This window comes from Lemur catta, chromosome 1, assembly GCF_020740605.2.
Source record: "Lemur catta isolate mLemCat1 chromosome 1, mLemCat1.pri, whole genome shotgun sequence".
NCBI lineage: Eukaryota > Metazoa > Chordata > Mammalia > Primates > Lemuridae > Lemur > Lemur catta.
Genome location: NC_059128.1, coordinates 188,238,564 through 188,262,644, shown reverse-complemented (window position 1 = coordinate 188,262,644; position 24,081 = coordinate 188,238,564). Strand labels below are relative to the sequence as shown.

At 39.0% G+C, this 24,081-nt stretch overlaps 1 protein-coding gene across 1 annotated transcript in view; it reads right to left on the bottom strand.

The window, feature by feature from the left end:
- The window catches only part of IQCJ (IQ motif containing J), a 29,587-nt gene extending 5,828 nt beyond the window's left edge, over positions 1–23,759 (bottom strand). The window contains 3 exon segments of the mRNA XM_045562563.1: positions 6,063–6,143; positions 12,092–12,156; positions 23,688–23,759. Coding sequence (XP_045418519.1) covers positions 6,063–6,143; positions 12,092–12,156; positions 23,688–23,759 — 218 coding nt within the window.
- Positions 23,760–24,081: the final 322 nt, after the last annotated feature.

Sequence of the window (24,081 nt, the reverse complement as noted above, 5' to 3'; positions counted from 1 at the left end):
AGAGAAGGTTTGGGGCAGTCTTGGTATTTTAATTAGGCCTTGAAGCATGCGTGGTATTTAGATTGACAGGGAAGAAGAACAAAGATCTCTGGGCAAAGACATGGAGGTGAGGGCATCAGGCAGGAGGCAGGAGGATCCCAGAGAAGAGCGGAGGAGAATCAGAAGCTGCCTGGGGCCAGGTTGGGGGCAGGCTGGGCAGTGAGGAGGAACCCTGACTTGGCATTGTTGATTGTTGTCAAGAATAGCCAGAAATCTAGATTTTTATGAGAAAGTTACAATTTCTTAAATGTTACTAAGTAATTATAAAATTTTCAAAATACACTGCACTCTAAGTAGGCTGAATTTGGGGATGGTCAAAAGAGGACTCCATAAAAGGACACATCAAGTCTGTGTATTTTGGAAACAGTAGCTAATATACATATAGCCCTTTTTGTGTTTATTCTCCCGCTCAATCCTTACCACAAGTGGGCTGTGAGGAAGTCACTATTATTATCACAGTGGTAGATTTTGCCTGCTCAACATTAATTTCTCTTTTGGTTTATTCCAGAACCCATTTTCCTTTGGGGACTTACTAACTCTAAGTCTGTGAGCTTTGGATGAGGCAGATCCTACCCCACCACCATAGAGGGTGGCCCGTGTACCTGGGCTGACCAACTAGAGAGCTCAAGCCAGGCCTATTAAAGACTACCCTGGACATTTTACTGAAATTGCTGAGAAAGAGGCCCTCTCTTTCATCTGGAGTGTTTCATTGGGTAGGATGTAAGCCTAGAACTGTCAGTGGTCGCTTTGTCGTGATGTTGGGAGAGCCCGTGTGAGAAATGAAGACATCGTGGAGAGCAGAGCTTACAGAAGAAGAAAGACAAAATGCCTGACAACCTCACCTGACCACCTGGGTTTACTGTGCTTGAAGTACATTAGCCCATGGGTGTTTCTGTTATGTGATCCAACAGAATCTTTTCTAACATATACATTAGTTTGAGCTGAATTTCTGTTACTTACAACCAAGGGTCTTGGTTAAGTTTCAGGGAACAAGATGGGAACTAACCATCATCCTAAGCACTTGGACCAGGTCCCCATCTGCCCATCACATTGTGCTCCCTCCTCATGGGGCATCAAAAGCCAGAAACAGAGAAGCAAGATGGAGGCTTTGGCTTGTCACATACTGATTTTAAGTGAGTTAAGTGAAACTCCTTTGTGTTTAAGCTCGTTTGTTAAGTTTTCTACGTGCAGCAAAAAGCTATCCTAACAGATATGTCATGTTTTCATTATTTGGTGTCTACCCAAACCCTGTGTCCTGATACAAACTTGCCCAAATAAAGAAAAGGCAGGTTTTCCACAGGAAAAGCCCCATAACTCTAGCCTGCTTTCCTTCCACTCTATCTTATCAGTTTGTAATGTTTGACTTCACTCCCTACTTTGACTGATGATACTTCCTGTGCATCATGGACTTGTGCTCTCCCAGATATTTCTGCAGATCTCTTCACCAATACCTAAGACCACCTTGACTTTCAAGGACCCTCAACTCCCTCACAGATGAGAAAATGAGCAACTTGAGTCCTGGATCCATAACACTCTTTTCTTTCTGAGGACTGAGAAGGCACTTCAGAAACAATGCACACAGGGGTCATTAAGTCTATAAAAGAGAATAGTAGCTCTGAGATGGTTAATATTAAACATTCACAAAGAAGAGTATCTGGTTAGGCCAATCAAACTGACTCTTTTCCAATAAGTCCTCTTCCCCTAATAGATTTTCAAACCCTTGGGGGCAGTGAGCACTCCACACTTCTGGGAATATGGTAAGTAGGTGATTAACAAATGTGTTCTTCTAACATTGTATGCGAGAAATAGCTCAAAGAAGAAAAATTTTTACCTCATGAAGCAGTGTGTTTAGGGTGATAGAGGTTCTTACTTGGTTTACACCTCCTTAGCTGTAGCCTTAGGCAAAATACTAAACACATTGGGCTATATTTCTGCTTCTCCACAAAATCGGAATAACGATAATTTCTTTGTCATTCTTGCAAGAAGTCAAGGATAATGTATGTAAGTCACTTAGCCCCAAGCTTGACAAATAGAGGTGCTAGGTAAATTATTATAATTACTTAAGAAAAGGACATATCAAACAGTTTCATATATTGTAATGTAATGTGCAAATCATATACATTGATATGATATACTACATTCCTATGGATCCTTAGTGGCACTATTTTATTAGCCCAAGTTACATAAAAATATGTTTGGTAAAGATACACAAAGCTAAATGATTTTCTTGGATTCTCTCACTGAAAGCTCACTACAATCCTATAAGACATGTTAATGTTCTCATTTTACAGAGGAGTGCAGCTGAGGCCCAGAGAGGTCATCAGTGTTCCCAAGGTCACACAGCGGGTAGCAAGCAAAGCTAAGATTTAAACCTAGGTTGCTCAAATTTCAAACTCTATGCTCTCAGCCACTCTCCTCTTATATCTTCTCTTAACTAAACTTTTGACTAAAGCATTGCTCTCAGACAAATGCAATTTAATAAGGCTTTATTGAGAAATATCTTTAAAATTCTTCTCTCCTTTACAGAATCTAAATGTTGTTTCATCACAAAATCAAATACGTTAATAAAAATTTAGGAAAGGAATTGAACATATTTAATGAGCAAACTTTTAAAAGAGGATTTGCATTCAATACATCTCTATTTTTCATCACAAAATAAATGTATTGTTAAAACATAAGGAAAGGGATTGTATGCAGTTAATGAACAACTTTTAAATGAGGTTTTGTCTTGGGAACATCTGTTTGGGATCTTCCTACAACAGGAAAAGTGTGATGGCAACAGGAAGGGCAGGGGCTTGGTGGGATCTGGGCGCCTGCTCCTTCCTTTGCAGTGAACTTCTCGGTAACCCGCGCTCCTCCACCTGCACCTCCATCCCCACGTCTTGTTCCAGCCTTGGCTCTTAAGAACACGCTCATCTTCAGTCTTAGAGTTGTGCAGAGAGCCTTTGTTTTGGTTCACTATTACTTTCGCTTTCACTAAATTTTCTGACTTGAGACACATGCCTTTGCTTGATCTTCAGAAAACCTGCCTTTCAGCTCCCCAAACGCCTTTTCATTAATAGCTGTGCGATCTTGATTGCTTTTGCCGCTTTGATGCGGTACTTCCATCCTCCAAGTATGAAACTCAGAATTACTTCTTAACAGTCACATTCATGAACCAGGTAATGTACCTTTTCTGATACTTCCTCTAAATTCTATATCCCTACACACACATACTCTCTCTCTCTCTCACTGAGCCGCACTTTCCGGCAGGCCTCTGCTTCCTTCCACTAACACTTTGCACTGCCACATGCAGGGTTATGCTTCCTCATAAATTCTTTCCTTTTCATGTTGTACTGAGTATAAATAGCCATTTGAGATCCTTTGCTGCCTGTCCTTCTCCCATCCTCGGGTTCCCACCTGTGCAGGTACATGGTGGAGGCAGCCCACACCTGAGAACTGTTCTCATCTTGCCTTATCTTTCACATTCAGAAATTGGCCTGCCAAGGTACCTGCCGTGCTCCCTCAGCCCTCAGGGCTTGCTGGTGCTGGACTGTCCAAAAACCCTGTATTGAAACCTACAACTCTCTTCTCAGCAGTGAGGGGAGAGGAGAATCTTCAGAACAGCAGATTTTATGGTGTAGTGGCCCTTTCTTCACTCTACCTCTGGCAGGAGGTAGACATTCACTTGGTCTCCACCAACAGGAATCAGACAGCCCTAAAGAAAGCCTGTGATGGTGAAGGGTGACCCTGGAACCTCGGATGAGGGCCCTTCTTTCCTACCCAATGCTCTGCAGGTCTAACAAACTTCCCTTGGGAAGTAGGAACAAGCATATCCTAAGATTCCCCACTGAGGATGCCAAGACTGGCCATGGGAAGGCACTACTGGACTGGTCATGGAACACAGCTCCAGCAAAGCCAGGGGCAAATCCCAATGTGGGGGTGTAGCCTACATCATTGGGAGGGGGCCTAGGGGAGACTCAAAGACCCCTTTGTTCTGAGTCCTAAGACTTAGAGCTATTTAAAAGCAAACAACTGTCTGAGAGTGAAAGTGTTTGCCACTGATGGGAAACCTGGGGCAGCTCCGGTGTTCATCACATGGGGAGCAGGAGAACTGACACCAACAGAGGAAAGGAGAGGAAGGAGGAGAGAAGGAGGGGCAGAAAGAGGAGAGGGGAGAGAAGGGAAAAGACAACACAGCAGCAGAAAAGGTCTCATGTGTAAGGAGGAGGTGCTCAACCCTCCAGGAGAGTTAAGAATTTAATAATCAGATTAGACAGAAGTCACTGAACCAGACTAAATTCTCCAGTGGGACTCAAATTCTATTAATGGGGAAGATTAATATTTCTTTATTTCATCCCTCTCCAGTGAGTAGAAATGGGGTTCAGTGTTATTAGAAGAGATACAAACCATTCTGTTTGTTCCACATTGAGCTGAGACTCCTCCATCAAATCAGCAAACATAAAATTATAAAACTCAGGCTCTCTGAGTTGGCTGGAATCCCAGGCACAAAGATTTTTTCTTTGCCTCCTCCTCCTCCTAGCATCTTCCCCTCTGCCTCTACATAACAAAGATGATAGAAACTCAAAAAGACCAAGGACGTTTCCTAACTTCAGCAGTAAAAGTAAACACTCAAATTTTTCATTTTTCATACACAAACTTTCCTGTCCAGCACTTTTTCATTTAATAGGACCTTATCATAATGAGAAAATTCCTAATGATAAATATGTTTGCAAACTAATGACTCATGTAGTGAGGCTGACAAACTGCTTACATAAAATGATTTGATAACCTGATTTGTTATGCATTTAGTAAGTGTGACACAGCTTCCTAACAGGGGACCCCACTGGTTCAGAAACCTTGTTTGGACTTTATCTTAAGAGGCAGCCCTACATGTTCATGAAGAAGCAAGCTTTTTACTGATGACTAAGTTTAACATAGATTTATGGGGGTGTGTATTAATATTTACTTTTATCCAGTAAGATATTATATATCTGTGTAATTTCTGTTTCAATTCCTAAATCCAGCAAAGAATTATTTTTCTTCAAAGTTGTATGCCTCAAGCTGCTCTTCTTAATTGTGACTTTTTTTCCTAAAAGATTCCTTCTTGGGTTTTTTTTGCAAATGATCAGTGATTCTGGTCAAGCCCAGACATGTTTAAATTCTCAGATACATGTTTCTCGGAGTGTTAAGCTGAGTGTGTGTGTGTGTGTGTGTGTGTGTGAGAGAGAGAGAGAGAGAGAGAGAGAGCTGATATACACCTTCACTGGCGTTCCTTAAAGGCACCCCTGAGGGAACATAGAATGGGGAAGGAGCACAGAAAATAGTCTTGAATATTTTGAAATTGCTTCCAAGGTGATTTGGTAGACCCCTTCTCTACTTAAAATGGTTTTAAAAGGTTGATATTTTGTTCTATAATAGAGCCTGTCTCACTTTGGATCTTGTTACTTTCATTTTTTATTAATATTGAGTTGTTAGCACTATTTTAATATAATGGCCATTTATAGTGGGGGAAGTAGGCTCACATTTGGGTTTATTAAGAGAGAATAAGAAAGATAAGGGTAGGAGGTGAGAAAGAAAGAAAAGAAGAAACATTTTTCCAAAATAATTGGACAAAAGTTAGAACAGAAATAAGAAGAAAGGAAGAGGGTTAAAAAAAAGAAAAGATGTGTGTATTTGTATTTAATAAAAAGATGGCCTGAGGTAGAAACACCAAAGTTGTTCTAAGATAGAATTAACAAAGTCACTAACATGAAAGACAGTAGAAAATGCTAGTGGAAATTCAAGAATTGCACTCAACCTGAAAAGGCAAAAACCAAGACGTGGTGAAGAGATGGCAAACAAATAATTCCCCGAACTATCCAGCAGATGGTGCTGTGTGTCCAAAGCAGCTTTGTTGCTGCTTTAAAAAGGGAGGAAATAATGTGCAGCTCATAAATGTAAAATATGTAATTCTCGTACCCCAAAGTTCTAGATTTATTCAGAAGCTCACAAAATGAGAATTGTAAAACTAATTGCTTAGTGTAAACTTTGAAATAACTTACATTTTCACCTTTGACTCCAAGGGCTGTAGATTGAGGGGATATTTTTCAATATTATTCTCCACATCCATGGCCAGCTGATGACTAGAAACAGAAATAATGTCTCAGTATAAACCAATCCAGAAATTTAATATTTATAACAATAAGACTGCTAATTTATATTCATCTGAAAAAGCAGATATATATGCAATAATGTTCATTTTAATTTATGAATAGAGACCTAAAAGTGGTTATTGATAGGTGATGGTTATATAACCATACTGTAGAAAGAAAACATTGCTTTTGACTTTTACCTTCACTGTCCTTTTGCTGTCCTCACCTCGACTTTCATAGCTAAGGCATGAAAATCATTTTCTCTAAGAGAAAAGGAAAGCAGAATATTTGACATAAAGAGATGGTTATAAATCCCATGATACTGGCCAACTAGTAAGTTGTAGAGAAGACTTCATTTATACGCAGTGGTGCCACTGTCATTGAACCTTTCCTCCCTTTGTTCAGTAAGCTGTTTCAGAGCTCTTACTGTGAATAGAGTATGAATCTCTGACCTGGAGAAAGGCAGAGGACTGTAGATAACTAGTCACTGCTTCCAATGAGCTTATAGGACTCTTACTCAGTGCTAACAATAGTCAAGGAGGGCTTCATGGAGAAGGTAGCACTTGGGCTGGATTTTGAAAGAAAGAACAAGAAGTAGGTAAGTTGACAGTAAAGGATAATATATGTGACGAAGACAGGAGTTGAGGTAAAAAAAACTCAAGGGCTATTTTTAGAAAATAAAGACAGTGATCTGGTTGAAGTGGATGAAAAAGTAGAAGGATAAAGGGAAATAAGTTTGGATAAAGGGAAATAAGTTTGGTCACAATGTGTATGAAACATTGTAATAGACATTTTGCATTTGTTATATTATTTAATTTTCATAGTAACTTCTGTAAATTATTACTTTCCCCATTGTATAGCTGAAAAATATGAAGCTCAGCAAGATTATGTTCAATTTTATATACAGGAAAAACCACATTAAAACTCATGTCTTACTGCTCTCTGCACGAGAAGATACTAGTTGGAGAATTATAATATCAGTATTATTAGACTTAATGCTGCTGATTGTGGTTTTCATAAGTAATATATTTTACATCCCAATCCAATGCATAGCATGTAGTAAATGTTGTGTGTGTATGTGTTTCTGTGTGTGTGTTTTTAACAAATTTCAAGAAACACTATTTCCCCAACTACATGTGATGTACTTTGCCTTTTTATTAGTTTTTAGATTTTTTAAAAAAGGCCAGTGGTGATTCACCAAATTGACTTAACAAACCATCAGTGGATTATGATCTATAGTGTGAAAAACATTGCTACAGGAAAACAAAGCATTTGGAGCAGGGAAATATGACAAATGTGGTGTTTAAGGATGGAGTGAACAAGGAGAGTGAAGGGAACTGGTTAGAAGGTGATTCAAATAGGCCAGGTAGGAAAGACCAGGATTGTGGTGATGATAAAGAAAAGAAAAGATAAGAAACAAATTGTGCTGGAGAGATCCCTGAGGATCGATCACAAGTGTATTTCTCCTCTTTAGAAAGGAATAACCAGGTAGTAGGGAAAACATAGATCAGATACATTCCTACATGGCCACTGGGTGGTGTCATCGGCCCAAGATAGTTTTGTCGTTGCTCAGCCTGGCTGCTGAAGGGCAAGGAAACACTCTGTTTACTCTGTGCCATTGGTATTCAGAATCCATCACTAATTCATTGTTATTCACTCCTACTACAAATATAGTTAATGCCTTCTCTGTGGCAGGAATGATGCAAAGCATGGAAGATAAAATGGTGAAAACACTAGACATGGTCCCTATTCTTACGGTCTTACAGTCTAGGAGAACATGAGCATTAAGGAAGTAGTTACACATGTTATTAAAGGGGAAAGAAACATAGAGGGACCATATCCAGGGTAGGTAGGCATGGAAAGTCTCATTTTTATAATACTATGGTCTTGCGGGAACAGCAGCCTTATAACAAGGATATTTTAAGATTCTGTTAATTAACTTATTAATTACAAATTAGCAAATTCGGCAATAGAGATATATGTGTGTGTGTTGTGGGGCCTGTAGATTTGCAACAAGCAAAGACAAAGCTAATGTTTTCAAAAAGAGGAAAAAGCATTTATAATTTTAACAAATTTGCTAATTTGAGTGTATAATCATCATCAAATTATAAACTACAAATACCTGTTGGTTTAAATTTGATAGCTTTAGTTCATTTCATCAATAATTTTCTGTGAGTAAAAAAGTGATTATATATCAGTATAATTTGTGACTTGCACTCACATATCTCCTACCAGAGACTCAGCCTGATTTAATATTTACAAAAAATTATGGTCAGCCTGAGGTCTTACTTAAGTTAATAAATGATTATCATAAACAATAGAGTCATAAGCAGCCTCCTAATTAATGGCCTTACAAATTGCTCTTCTCTGTTTATGGACACATGCTAACTTCACAGAGAGGATGTGTGTATGTGTGTGTGTGTGTGTGCGTGTACACAAATCCCCTCGGCTGGCCCTGCGTATGGTCTCAGATAGTGCGGAGTTGCAGCTTCTCCTCCCTTCACACTGACCGTCTACCACAAAACCCGGTTGAGCATTCAGAATAAGTGTAATGTTCCAAGGGGGAACAACACATCAACTGCTGTGACACCACTATCACTTAACTTATGGTCATTTCGTGTAGCTGAGATGATTTATATCAGCACCTAAGTGAGCTACAGCTATAATGAAATGCCTAATCTGTTCACTCAAAGTACACTATTTTTTCAATCAAATTTGACAGCTTTCAGGGACACAGCCCTGACCTGAAGCAAAATGGGAAAATCTCCAGAATTCCAGGCAAATGGGTATAAAGAAAAGAGTCTTTCATTCTCATCCCTGGAATTCCTCAATCTTGACTGGAAAAAACCAAGCATACAAAACAGACTGGCCATTTACAGACACTTTTAGCTTTCTCAGGCCTCTGGCTAATGAAGAGGAAAGAGTAGGGTGAAGGAGACGGAAGCCCACCTGTATACCATTAATTTTCACATATCTTCCAGAGAGCAGAGCTGAGAAAGATACACACTGGTGTTAGTGAAAGGTTTAACATAGAGCTGTGGTCAATTAGCAGGAAAAAAAAAAACTTTGGGAGTTTATTTCCTACATTAAAATCAATAATGAAAAGACAGCATAGCCAGGTTTAATACACAAATGGTCTGAACATCACAGAGAAAGTGTGTCTGTCCTCAGAGACTTAAGCTGCCTGAGGAGATTATTGAATAACCAAAATAATCTAAAATGCATCTACACCACTGGTTCTCAACCCCAGCTCCTCCTTAGAACCACATGAAGAATGCTATTAAGAAACACTGATTCCAGGGCCTCATCCCCTGAGAGTCAGATTCAATTTGTCTAGAGTAGAGCTTATGTGAGGATGCTTTTACTAAGCTCCCCAGGTGATTCTAAGTGCAGGCAAGGTGAAGAACCACTGATCCAGACCAAATGTCATTACAACACTAATCCCTACAGCAGAAAAATCTTTCTCATGTCAGCTAAAAACTCTTTCGTTATTGTTTGCATATAGCTGGTGATGGTGGTGGTAAGGGGTGGAGAGAAATTGAATTATTTTATTCTTATTTATTCATATTAATGAGAACAAGCATATAAAGGATAAATTAAATCCATAGGTAACCCAGAAACTTCATTTGACCAAAAAGCGCAACGTGCCATTCAGTGGGGTGATGTGTCAGATTCTCAGGATCATGGAGATGGAAAGGAGATTTGAGGTTGTCTGGCCTAAACCTCTGCCCAGATGGCGGGAAGGAAGCTGGCATTGCTAATACAACCTGTCTCATTTAATGCTCTCAGTAAGACGCTCAAGTCAATATTATTATCTTCCCTTTCAGAGATGAGTAAACTGGACTCAGGGTAAACGATTTGTCTAGACTGACAAAGCTAAGAAAAAGCACAAAGAGGAATAAAACCCAAATTTTTCCATTTTCAGGAAAGTTTTAACAACATCTCAAATGGATGGGACTTTATACTCTTCTTGGGCACGTCCAGTGTCTCTCAGCTGTTGGGGCTCAGAACATGACACCCCAAAGTTTGGCACTTTGGCTTGCTGAGGACTTTGAACTAGAAGAGATAAAGGTCTCAGAAGCAGCCTCAGAAAGAAAATCTCTCTCTAACCTCCTACTCTCCTGTCCCTGTCCTCATTCTTCCCTGAAGTGAGTTGTAAAAACCTGAATTCCTCTTCCATAAGGTGGCTCATAGAAACTAGAGCCCTTCTTCCCCCAAGCAAGCCATAAAACCCAGAAATATTACTCTAACCTTCCCCTGCACTTCTGTGTAAGAGCTGGCCATAAGAAATTTTCTGAACTATCTTATCTTATGGTAGGTCATAAGACCCTCATTCCAGAGGGGTCCTGCCAGAGAGGAAGGAATGCTGCACAGAGAGGCCAAGAAGAATCTGACAGACAGGCTTTGCTAGGTTTTCCCCCAGTCTGTTACTATTAGATTATACCCTTTTGTCCAATCGCATTTCTACATGACTGTACAGTCTTCATCAAATGTAAACATAAAAATGCACAGTTTTCTCTGGGTCTTTGGGTCTTAATTTCTGGAGGCTCCTTTGTCACATAAAGCTTTGATTAGATAAATGTGCTATACTTTTCTTTTGTTAACCTGTCCTTTGTGTTGACCATGCCCCTTATGATGAGGAGGAAAGGGATCACATCTTTCTGCTCCTACACAGCTCACTTCTTAAATGAGGTTCATTTTGTACTTGGGAAGGCTGAATGTTTACAAAAGTGTTTCTTTTTCTGAATCACAAAGCTGTTTCTCCATCTATCCTACTCATTGATTCTGGTTGTATTTTCTGGAGCAAGAAGAGCAACTTAGGCTGTCTTTTACAGAACTCTTAAACATTTGTTCAAATCTATTATGTTTTTTCCGAGACTTCCTTCTCTTAAGCTACACATCCTCATCTTTTTCCAGTCATTCCGCATGGTTCTAGAACTCTCACAATTTTTATAGACGTCTTCTGATACTCTTGAGAACTTCAATGTGCTTCTTAAATGTGGCGCCCAGAGCGAAGCCTGACACCTAATAGATTTGACTGGTCCAGAGTACGCTGAGTCTCAGCCAGTGGTCGAGAGTAAAGACTGTGCAGAGGCAGCCACACCTGGGCTTATTGCCCATCTTCACCACTCGCTAGCTGAGTATACTTGGATGATTTGCCAAAATCTCTCTGAGCCTCTTTTCCTCATCTGAAAATAGAAATATTAAAGCCTAAATATAAAAGCTATAATCAGAATGTGGTGAGGAAATGTCTATAAGCATTGAGTAGTCCAGGGTACATAGTAAACATTCAATAAATGATAGTTATTTGTGTTCCCTTAACTTGAAAATGTATGCCTATCAATCAGTCCAATGTTATGCTAATATTTTTAGAAGCCATATCTAAAAGTCATGGGCTATGTTAATGTCAAATGAAACCTCTTAGCATTTACCCACAAATTGATATCAGGATATGTCTCTCATATCTCTAATTGTACAATTTTTAAAAAATCTAAGTGAGAGATTTTACTTTTATCTCTGTTCAATTTCATCTCTTCTTTTTCGCTTTTTTTAAAGCTCTATTTTGTTCCATTCTGCAACGTTATTTTGAATGTTCATTCTGTTAGTGTTAGCTTTTTTGCAAGTTTTATGTCTGGCTTTTATAAATATCCTTGATTAAAAGCCTAAGACAGATCAGGGTTAAGTTTGAAAGCCTCAGATACACCACTAGAGACATCTCTTAGACATCACATTGCTCTGCTAATCAGTAGAGCTTGTGCATTGTCGCTCAACTAGCCATAGATTTATCCACCTATATCTCAAATGAGCCACATTTCTAGGTCCTGACCACAATGATATCATAAGAAATTGCCAAATTTATTTATTCATTTTGCCAGTTTTTTCGTGCAAGCTTCTCAACCTCATAAATAATTTAACTTACTTTAATAATTTTTACTTACTTTTCAAATAAATATTTTCCATCATTAACTTGTTCTAGAGGATTCTGCAATCTGTTCAGTTCTTCCTGTGAAAAAAGGAAAGATAAATCTTACAAATTGACATAGGTATTTCTGGGCAATGTTATTTGAGGATGATTGTTAGTAAACTGAGATAACACACCATTAAGAGTTCTGGACTTTGTGATCGTTAAGTGTTTAGACACACAACAGTACAATTTGACCCTTGATCAAATTAGAACACAATACTGTCACTCAAATTGTGTGATTTTTTTAATTACTAAAGATAATACTTCCTGTTATTTTTCCAGAGCCAAGATATGTTTACATGGATGTACCTACACTCTTTCCAAATTACCCTGTCAGCAGATTTACCTTTGCTGGTTGCTGAGTAAGAGGCTCTAATGAATATGTGCTGGGTTTAGCCATTCAGCAACCATCCTCTCTTGTCTCTAGGTAACTCTTGCTAACCTCCTCCCCATAGCCCAAGTGCTCAAACAACACACACGTGCACGCTCATGCCCACACCTATATCCCTCCCCTGAATTTCAGGCATCTGTAAGTCTCTGTAATACGTCTCTGGCCACAGGGATGTGATGGAAGTTGGCCCAGGTTCCTGGTGAGACTGCTGTTTCTGTCTTACTAATCACAGTGGGATTTAAGGAAGGCTCACAGAATCCTTTCTGGAAAGACCACCATTCTCTGAGGCCACACCACTTGCCCACTGCCAAAACTGCTAAAATGACCAGCCCCAAGGGGAAGCCACGGTTAGATCTAATTACTTGTTGGCTTCTAATAGACCATCAGGACTAATCTCAATGTGTTTATAGCCCACAAGACATCCAAGTCTCCTAGATCATCCCCATTATACAATCTTTTTAACCTCATTCTGCACTGTACATTCTAGAATTTAACTCAATCACCCACCTCTCCCGACCCCTCCAGCCTTTACCCTGGGCCCTTTGCAACTTATAGTCTATCGTCAGCAGAATCCTGTATGCTCTCAACTTCTTTGAACATGTCCTTAATTATCTTGCCCTAACTGAACCATGCCTCACTGTTCTGGGACAGTTTAGTTTGTCTTAGAGATCAGAAAACTGCTCATAAAAGTATATAGAAGATTTTGCTGATGACAAACTTGGCTGAGTCCCTGAGCACACCTTCTCCTATGCAGTCCTCTTTACAGGTGGCCGTCTCTTCCCCACATACATACTACATGGTGTGGAGAAGAGATGGGACCCTCCTTGATCCTCATTGATGCTTCCAGATCTTCCCTGGTCCTACAAAAACCCAGCTCCCCTGGAAACATGCCTGCTGCCTTTTCCAAGCCTCTGTCCTCTTCGTTACCTATCCTCATTCCTCAGGGGGTCTCATTCAGTCTCACAGGTTTAAATTTAAATTTGCTGACTTGTCCTCAAAACTCCACTCTTCTGCATCCACCTGCCTACTTGACAGTTCCATGTGCTTGTCTGACAAGCATCTCAAGTTCAAAACCAAAGTGTGGATTTCCCTGCGTATACCTTCTGCCCAAACCTCCTTCTTCACCACTTCTTCCTCATTTTAGCAAATGGCTTTCACTATTCACGTAGCTATGCAGAGCTAAAACCTAGGAGTCAGACTTTACGCATTTCTTCCTCTCACAATCCATAATCAATCAATGAACCAATCTTTCAAAAATATATTTGGAACTTGACCACTTTTCAGTCTGGCCTAAGCCAGCCAATATAACTTCCTAATTGTCTCCCTGCTTCCCAGGTTGGTCCACTTCAGTCATTTCTCCTGACACCAGCCAGAGTGATCCCTCAGTACCTGGACTTTCTTTTTAAGTGGAGTAAAACTTACAAAGAATGAAATATATCATAAGTATGCAATACAATGACTTTTGTCAAATCCATACATTGGTAGAACCAAAACCCAAAACAATATATAGAACATTCTCTCACTCCAGAAAGTTTCTTTGTGTCCATTTATAATCAATTCCCCTCTCCCAAAGGCATCTCTGCCCTGATTTCTATCCATGTAGATTAATCTTGCCTGTTCCAGAATTTCATATAAATTTATCTATTTTTTTGTACCTGGCTTTATTCACTCATCAATATATTTTGACATTCATCCATGCCATTGCACGCATCAGTGATTTATTTCTTTTTAGTGCTGAGTAGTATTCCATTGTATAAATATGCCACAACATATCAATCCATTCTCCTGTTGATAGACATTTGAATCATTTTCAGATATTATCTACTATGAATAGGCTGCCATGAACATTCTTGTGCAAATATTTTTGTGGATGTATATTTTCCTTTCTCTTAGGTAAATAGGAATGAAATTGCTCCATCATAAAGTAGATGTATGCTTAAGTTTTTAAAAAATTCCCAGTTTTCTAAAGTGGTTGTACTGGTTTATATTCCAACTAGCAAGGTTTGAGAGGTCTAGCTGCAGTACATCCTCACCAACATTTGATGTCAATTTTTTTAGTTTTAGTCATTCCAGTGGATGTGTGATATCTCATTGTTATTTTAATTTGCATTTCTCTGATAATGATGTTGAGTATTTTTGCATTTGGCTTTCTACCTGAGTTGTGTATCTTGTATTTATCGAGTTATAGGAGTTCTTTGTATATTTTTGGGTACAACTCTTTTGTCAATGTTTGTATTGCTGATATTTTCTCCCAGATAGTGTCTTTTAACAAACAGAAATTTTTCATTTTGAGGCCTACAACTTCTTTTATTTTATTTTTGTTATTTAGTATTTTCTGTGTAGTAAGAAATATTTGCCTACCCAATGTCATAAAGATAGTCTCCTATATTTTTTTCTAGAAGTTTTATAGCTTATGTACATTTAGGTCTATGATCAATTAATTTTTGTGTATGGTGTGTGTTAAGGATTAGATTCATTTTTCTTTTTTTTCTTTTTTTTTAAATTTTTTTTGAGACAGAGTCTCACTCTGTTGCCTGGGGTTGGGTGCCATGGCGTCAGCCTCACTCACAGCAACTTCAAACTCCTGAGCTCAAGCAATCCTCCTGCCTCAGCCCCCCGAGTAGCTGGGACTACAGGCATGTGCCACCATGCCTGGCTGATTTTTTATATATACATATATTTTTAATTGTCCAGTTCATTTCTTTCTATTTTTTAGTAGAGATGGGGTCTTGCTCTTGCTCAGGCTGGTCTCGAACTTCTGAGCTCAAAAGATCTGCCCGCCTCAGCCTCCCAGAGTGCTAGGATTACAGGCATGAGCCACCACACCCGGCCTAGATTCATTTTTCTTTATATAGATATAAGTATATGTCTACTGAATGTGACTTCTGTATAAACTATTGTTTTTCTGATACAAGGGAACAGACCCAACTGGTATGTGGCTTTTGACCTTTGCTCTTCCTTCTTCTTTGCCTGCATTATAGTAATGAGATCCAGACTGCAGAAACCATTGCACCCACAGGAAGAAGACCTATTTAAAGGTAGTAAAATAGAAAGAAAATAGGTACCTGGGACTCTGATGAAACTATGGAGCTACTTCATCAACCCTGATCTGCTGACATCTGAACCTATTGTCATGTAAGAAGACCAAGCTACCAACTTAATGATCCATCACAGTGGGACAAATATAGATAAGTGATACACACTTCCTGTTTATAAGTCTCCAAGTTTTGCATCACTTTTGGAATAAAATCAAACTCATCACCATGGCCTACAGAGCTCCATGAGTTACTAATATGAACCCCTACCTATCTCTCTGACCTTGTCTCCTATCACTCCCCATACACACAACCCACACCTCTCTAGCCATATTGCTCTTGTGATATTCCAGAAACAGCCACAATTACTCCCTTTCAGATCATTTATCTTTGCTGTTCTCTCTGCACAGAATACTCATTCTCCTTATCCTCACATGGCTCACTCTTACCTCATCCAGGTGTCTGTTCAAATATTGCCTTCTCAGAGAAGTCTCCCATGACTGAACTTTAAAATGTCACTCATCACTTGTTATACACTTACCATGCTTTTTTTTTTTCATTTGCTTCTTTATGGTTCTTATCACTTCCTAATATATTTGTGTTTCATTATTATTTGTTCCCCTCCACGAGATTGTAAACTCCATGGAAGCAGGTTTTTGTCATATCCACCACTATATTTTCAGTGCTTAGAATAGTGCCCAGCACATAGTAGTTGCTCAACCAATGTTAATTGTTTAAACATTACTTCAGAATTTGAAAAAGAACGTTGCTTTATTCCTCTGGGTTTTGAAGTGTGAGGATTTGGAAGTGTGAGGAACCCTGGCACTGTTATAAAAGTATTTGCTGAAGGAAAAAGATAACACAGCGAAGAGGATAGAAGCAAATAAAAACTGCAAGAGACCAGAGCCCAGATGATGTTGTGAACTTCTGGATCAGACTGGAGCTTGAAACCAGTGTATTGACAGAATTTTTAACTTTGCAAGCCATAAATTCTTTCATTTGCTTAAGACACTTTCAGTTAAGGTTTCTTTTTGTTTTTCTTTCTTTTCTTTCTTTTTCTTTTCTTTTTTTTTTTTAACAGCTGAAAGAATCCTAACTGAGAAGTAACAGCATGAGCCAAAACCTAGGGCTACTGAGTGCAAAATCCTAAAATGAGTTAGAGAAGTATAGAAGTTCAGAATAGGGAAGTTGCTGTTGTTTGCTTGTTTTGTTTTAGCAATATCTTAAAAATGTCTTCTTCAGAAGCCTAATGAATAAAGCAGGTCATGGTCTTCAGTGCCTTTTTATTAAAGGCTGATGCTTTTATATCAAACATTGGTATAACAAATCTCACATGAAGAACATTTCTGCATCTCTGCAAAATTTTATATTAAATATTTATATTAAAGAGAAGATTTTTCATTTTGATGCAATACAATTTACTGTTTTATTTTATTTTTGTTATTTGGTATTTTCTGTGTCCTAAGAAATATTTGCCTACTCTAACATTGCAAAGATAGTCTCATATATTTTCTCCTAGAAGCTTTACAGCTTATTTACATTTAGGTGTATGATCAATCTTGAATTAATATTTGTGAGTGATGTGTGATAGGGATTGAGATTCATTATACACCGTCTGTAGAAGACAGTGTTTTGCTACTGGATCTCTCTTATGTATAATGGAATGAAAGAAAAGTGTATCTTAGAATTTAGTGCTAGGGTGTATTTGCCCCCATTTGATATAATAGTACACATTTTCATCAACAAAAACAACTCATAAGTCTTACAGAGGTCATTTATTCTGCCTTGGCTGCTAGAATCTTAAGGTAAATTAAATATTTACTTGCCATAAGTATTCTTTCCAGGTTGTTAGTATGCTTATCTTCCTCCTCTTTCACTACATGATATGTGAACATCTTTATTTTAACTCTCTTATTACATGTGTGCTTATCACAGTAAGTAGATGCAAACACCAAATAGAGAACATATGATAAGTAGGTAGATGGATAGATAAATAGATTATTCTTTTCTATCATTTGCATGGCATTTTGCTGTTAGGGTAAAACTTATTCTTCATCCCTATAGACCCTAGTTCCTTATTCTAAAAATAAGTCTCCTCTATTTTCTCCCATCCTTCCCACCTAATTCTTTGTCATATCCTGCCTCACCTCCATTGACATGAGCCATAAATCCAGTTTGTATATAGTTATGTGTCACTTAACAACAAGAATACGTTCTGAGAAATATGCTCTTAGGTGATCTCATCACTGCGTGAACATCAGAGTGTACTTACACAAACATGGATGGTACAGCCCAGTACATACTGAGGCTATGTGGTGTAGCCTATTGCTTGTAGGCTACACACTTGTACAACATGTTCCTGTACTGAATACTGTAGGCAGTTGTAACTGAATGTTAAGTATTTATGCGTCTAAACACATCTCACACATAGAAAAAGTACAGGAAAAATAAGGAATTACAATCTTATGGGTTGTAATGTTATGGTTGTTCTGGGTAGTACATGTGGTCCGTTGTTGATGGAAACATCATTATATGGCACATAACTGGAAAGGCTCAGGCTTGAAGTGACTTTTATACAGAATGGAAATAGTTTGAATAAGAAATCTTAATTATTCTTGAAAAGCAGAGGTGATTTGGGGGGGTTAGAAACTTTTTTTTTTACCCCTTGCATTGTGATTAGCAAAGAAATTGAGCTGTTGGCTGCCCTGGTACTTTCTCCTCTAAGATGAGCCTGTGGAATGCTTTCTTCTGTTCTTTTTCTCTGGGTCTTGGGAGGCAGGAAGAGAAGAGTTTTGCATTCTGTACCAGCCACTCTCTTTTCCTTGGTTCTTTCATTGCAGGGAGCTTGCTGGGTGGGGAGGGCTTTGATGCAGTACTTTATTCAATATCTGAGTATCCACATTCTAGGAAATCATATTAAACATAAGGTCAATGACTAACAAGAGCTTTCTGAACAGCTGCTCTGCTGACAATTTGGAGGATTGATTTCATCATTTGGTTATTTAAGCTAACTATACAGAAACACTTCAATTCAATTGGTTCAGAAGTTCCAAACCATGTCCTCATTTTCTCAGAGATGGATAAGCAAGTCGAATTGCTCCGCATATCTTTGCTCAGAGTTTCACTCTGAGAAGGTTTTGTTTTAGCATTAAAAACATACACAAAGTGGTCTCTTCCATCATTGGTTTCTCCTACTGGTTCTGTTTGTCTCTGATTTCATATCTGGCAATGCCATTTTTCTACTAGAAACCATCAATGGCTCCCCATTGCCATCAGGATGGATTCCAAACTCCTCGGCCACGGTCTGAGTGACAGGGTCCAACTGTCCTCTCCCCCCTCTGCCTACACACTTCTGCACACACTTCTCTGAGTCTGGTCAAATGAAACTCACACAATCCCAGAACTCACATGGTTTCTTTCTGAACATTCAATGACAATTTGTCCCTAACTCTTCTACTGGCCTGCCCCAGTTTTCTTTCAAGAAGACCTCAACTTTACCCTCCTCCACATAGATGTTCCCAATCCAGCAGGAGGGTTGAGCATCCCACCCTGCTTTCTCAGCAATCTGCAGTGACCTCTATTTTAGCATTTTTCTCTTTACCTGCCTCCCTCAGCTCCTTGAGGTCAGGGATGGTGACTTACTTGCCTTGATGTCCCCATTCCCAAAATGAGGCATTTAAGAGGTGTTTAATAAATATCTGCTGAATAAGTGAATTGAATGTATAGTTCCAACTAAGTTGAAAAGAAACTTTAGGAGCTTAATGGCTCAAAAAAAATCCCAAGAAGTTTTATGTCCTCTCTGCTGATTATTTTCTGTCCCTCCAAATATATACTTGATTCTTCTCCACTCTCCTCTGTGCCCTGGAAGGCTCATAATGTTGGACTTTATCAACCAGGCCCCTTTGTGCTGTGGCCTTGGGTGCATCTGAGCAGAGAGAGGCACTGGCATGAGATCAGAGGGTGGCAGAAAAAAGAAGATGGAATATTTATTCTCTTTGCTCTCCTCTCTTGCTGGAGATCTGTGGTTGGCAGTAACCAAAGGCCACAGCTACCACAGGGTGGCCTCTCCCACACGACAGTGCCCTGTTCTAACTGCTCCCCTTTCTTGCTCCACCGAGGCCTTTCCTTCCCCTCCTTCTCTTCCCTCCCTTTGTTTCCTTTCTCTTCCCTTGCCCCATCTCTGTGTTTTCCCCTACTCCCTGCCCACATTTATGTAAATAGTCACTTCATTAAACTTTTTCAATCACCCTTTTAAATGAGTCATCTGCTTTCTCCCTGGATCCTGGCTGATATGCTCCAGGAATCCTAAGTAGCTTTTGTTTGCCCTGTTCTTGTAATTTATGTTCTATATTCCAACAAACTCAACTAATTGTATTAACCAATCATGTTAATTAGCAGAGGAACATGTGTGCTTGATGACCGATCCTTATAGGAGAAGCCGTATCAACTCAAATGCCTGAACTCAACTTTCTGGCTCAGTTTGATTCAACAAATAATGGGACAATTTCTACCATGCTCTATTTAGCTTCTTTCTTTTTTAAAATTTAGGCTAAGCCCCTCTGCTAAGGACAAATTGAATTATTCAAGTACAACCCAGACATACAGCATTCCAGATTACTTACTTAATCCCATATCTACAAATGAAATCGGTATTATGAGTGTCGTGGCTGTACTGTTATGGTGAGTAATCGCTTGACTATTTGCCAGGCTCCCCACTGTCCTAATAGTTGCTTTGCAGTAACTTGGATGTGAACTATTAAAGTAAATGGTGGGCACTGAATTTTCTTCTTTTGCATCTGGCTTCCCTCTCACACCTTTATCCTGTAGGTTTTTCTCCTGTCACGAACAGTGGGATACAGCTAAAAGACTAGACAAGCTCATCTCTGTGGCTACTGAGTCAGCCCTTGATAATAAAACACTGTTCTCGGTGTTTTTTTTTTTTTTTTTTTCTGTCCCTACCACTTCTATTGTCCAGACAAGCAGGGAATGCTGTTTGGATAGGTTTAAAATCAGAAATCCACTTAAAATTGCTTTTTCTCTAAAGCGCACTAGTGTCTAAATGCCAACCTTATAACTTTTCGAACTCACACCCTCACCATTTTATTCCCAGCACATTCCAGAGCATTTAAAGTAACTTAAAATGTGAAAACAACCTGCAATTGACTTCATCATGTAGCTATGGGTGAGGAAACCTGCCCCACTTACATAAATCAGATTTTTGTGTTGGGAATAATTTCATATTAACCTGAAGGTAATTATTTAGCAAAAATTAAAAACCAAAATTACTTTTGATGTTTTTGAATATTCAATCATTCAGTTAAATATTACCAAGCTTCCTCAGCACCCCCCACATACTTTTTTTTGATGGAAACATAATAAGTGTAGTATAAAAGGGGTTACTAATGTTTGCATAATTTGGAAAAGTAGAAGACATAAAATCTATACTAATTTTAGCTCTGCATCATTAAACATGAAATATTGATTATTGCTCTTTGCCACAGAATTTATGAAGCTAGCTAGGCTGCTGTGTCCACATAAAGTGATTCTGATGCTTTGCCCTCAGACCTTGGTGGCCATAAATGATGTTCCTTGGTGACAGCTGGGAGGCTGGCATTCTGATCCACAGCCTTAAGAGATACATTTCCCAGATTAGACCAGGAATGACCCAGCTGCACAGCCCAACTTCAGAAAATTAAATTGGAGGGAGTCCAAACCTCTGTTGAAATAACTGTGTGAATTACAACGCTTCCACAGGCCTTGTTATAATGTAAATGTGCTTTACAATTTACTGCCATTTCCCTTCTATCCGTGCTGTGAATATGGGCATTAATAGTCATCTCATATATTTAAAAGGCAAAAAGGCATCAAAAAAAAATTCAAGATTCATATTTTCTCCCTTCGGAAAGCAAAGACTAAATTCCTCTTTTTTTTTCTTTTGTCATTTTTTTGCAAAAAGAGTACACATTTTGTTTATGTATTATGCATTAATGTTTTTTATGGATGGCAGAACTGTAAATTTCACACTAGGAAGTTACCTTGCGGCTGAACATGAATTTCTTTGAGAGAAAAAAATGGCTAATAGGACATCAACTGCTCATTTAAAGGATTCATTCAGGTAAGTTATGGGCACATAAGGCATATATGAGGTGGTAGATTAAAAAGAGATTTTCCCGTTTCTAGCATTTTAAGAACATTTTGAATGTCCAATGAGATGCAGAGGGGCTGTGATTTTATGGCAGTAGTCACTGAGTGAGGTAGTCCTGGGTCTAACTGTGCTAGCTCACAGTGTCATTATTATTAGCTGCCTCGTACATAGCAAACTTAGAAACTTACACATATAAGATATGGCTATGAGAATTGTTGCAATAGCTCATTCTTTATTCTTGTTTGACCAACCAGGCCATGTCCATAGGCATTAGGGCATAAAAGCCTTTGCCTGCCAAATTTGAGAGTGCCAAACACCTGAACCCATTTGAGCAGATGCCAAGTGGAAACGTATTAAGTAAAAACCCAATTATGCCTGCTTAAGTCACTGTGCTTGGTCACCTTGGATCTCAGATTATTTCAGGCCCTGAGAATCTCCTAGAGTAGACAGGTACTCTGGAAGGGTCCACCTACAACCAGGTCACCTAAGACAGCCCTTTGCCCTAATCTGAATAAGCACCTGCAAACTGTAATCCAGCTGCAGTGGACCCAGGATGGTCAGACAGGATAAGCCAGCCCAATGTTATTTTGAAAAATACCCTTCAGGTTAAATGGTTCCCTCTCCTTTCCCTAAGGTAGTGCATGATCTCCAAACTTCTGCTAGTTTTAAGTCACAGGTGTTCTAAAGCCATCACTATAGAATGAAGACCCAGCTCATTGCAAAAGTCTAACCACTTCCATGAAATCTAGGAAATAAGAAATTGAAACACTATTGGTAATAATATTTAAAATGGTAAATTTACTCAAAGTTAATTCAGCTTAACAGCAAGACAGCCATGAAAACTCAACTGAGATTGAAATACTAGTTACAAACACTAGGGTGTAGACATTTTTGCAACTCACATATTTCTTCATTCTGAAAAGAAGAAAATCCTAGAGACGATGCTTCAAACTGAGAACTCAAAAGCAAATAAGCACAGAAGCCAGCAAATAAACACCTCTCAGAATACAGACAGAATAGCAAATGAGGACAAGTGATGCCATACACCAACTGCAGGTTTCCTGTGCCAAAGGACAAAAAAACAAAGTGCAGGCAATCAAAACAACATGTAACTCCCAAATTGTTTATACCTGATTCTGGAATGCATTTCTTTGTAGTATAGCAAACACTATCCGGATTAGATTTTCTTTCTTTTTTTTGCTTAGTTGAGTTGGAAAATGAGTTTGCATTTCTTATGTGTTCACCAAGTGATATTGTGAGGAGCAATGCGATGCATGCTGGGAAGAGCTCTCCTACCGCACCCTGCAGCACCTCACACCGAGCTATCTTCTTTCCATTCCCTCCACTTCCACCCTTCTTCAGGACCTTGTTAACTCTCACCAGAACTATTGCATTGTGCTGCCTAATTGCTTTTCTTTAAGCACATTTCCAGTAATTTAACTCTTCTACTCACAGACTTTACTGCTAGCCTAAACAAAAATGATCTTCAAGGTTGAATATACTCCTAACTCCCTCCCCGCAGGGTTGTTTCTCTTCCACCTTCAGAAATCCTTGAAAATTCATCTGAAGAATATTTTAGCATTTCCTTCTGCAGAGAATTGCATAGCATTTCTTTGAATTACTTTTATTACTACTAACATTTATTGAATTTTATTAATACTAGGCTCCAGGCACGTTGCATGAATTATCTCTTAAAATTATGGCTGTAGCACCATAAAAATGGCAAAAGATGCAATTATTATTTCCATTTCTTGGATAAGAAAACAGACAGAGAGATTAAGTAACTTGGCCAAGGTCTTACTGCAGAAATGGGATGACAGTATAAGCTGTCTGATTCCAGGATCTAAACTTCATCATCTCTACTCTTTTCCCATGATCTACATGGGACAGGCCACAGTGTGAGTAGCAGCAGTATCTCACCAGTGGTACTTGTAAAGGAGAAGTTGTAATGTTCTGTGAAGTACTCAGATTTATTGTTTGAACCAGATGTGTCACCTACCTGCTGTCTGACTTTAGAGAGCCCACTCCCCCCTGTAGGTCTCAGTTGCATCATTTGTAAGATGATGGCCATGTCCACTACACAGTCCTGTATGAGGATTAACTAAAGTAACATGTTTAAAAGCACTCTGTGTATTCTAAAGTGCTGGCCATCTATATGGAGATTCCTTAAGTGTCATCCTGAGGACAGCAATTCTGCCTCATTTGTCTTGGTATCCCTGTGGTGCCCAGCTCTGCTCTGTTCTGGCTGTATGATCTCGTCTGTGTGACCCCTTTGAGCCTCAGTTTCATCATCTGTAAAATTGAGAAACTAACTGTACCACATTTCAAGGGTTGCTATGAGGCTGGACAATTAAAAATACACATTAAGTCATTCAGTCGTGCACCAGGCACAT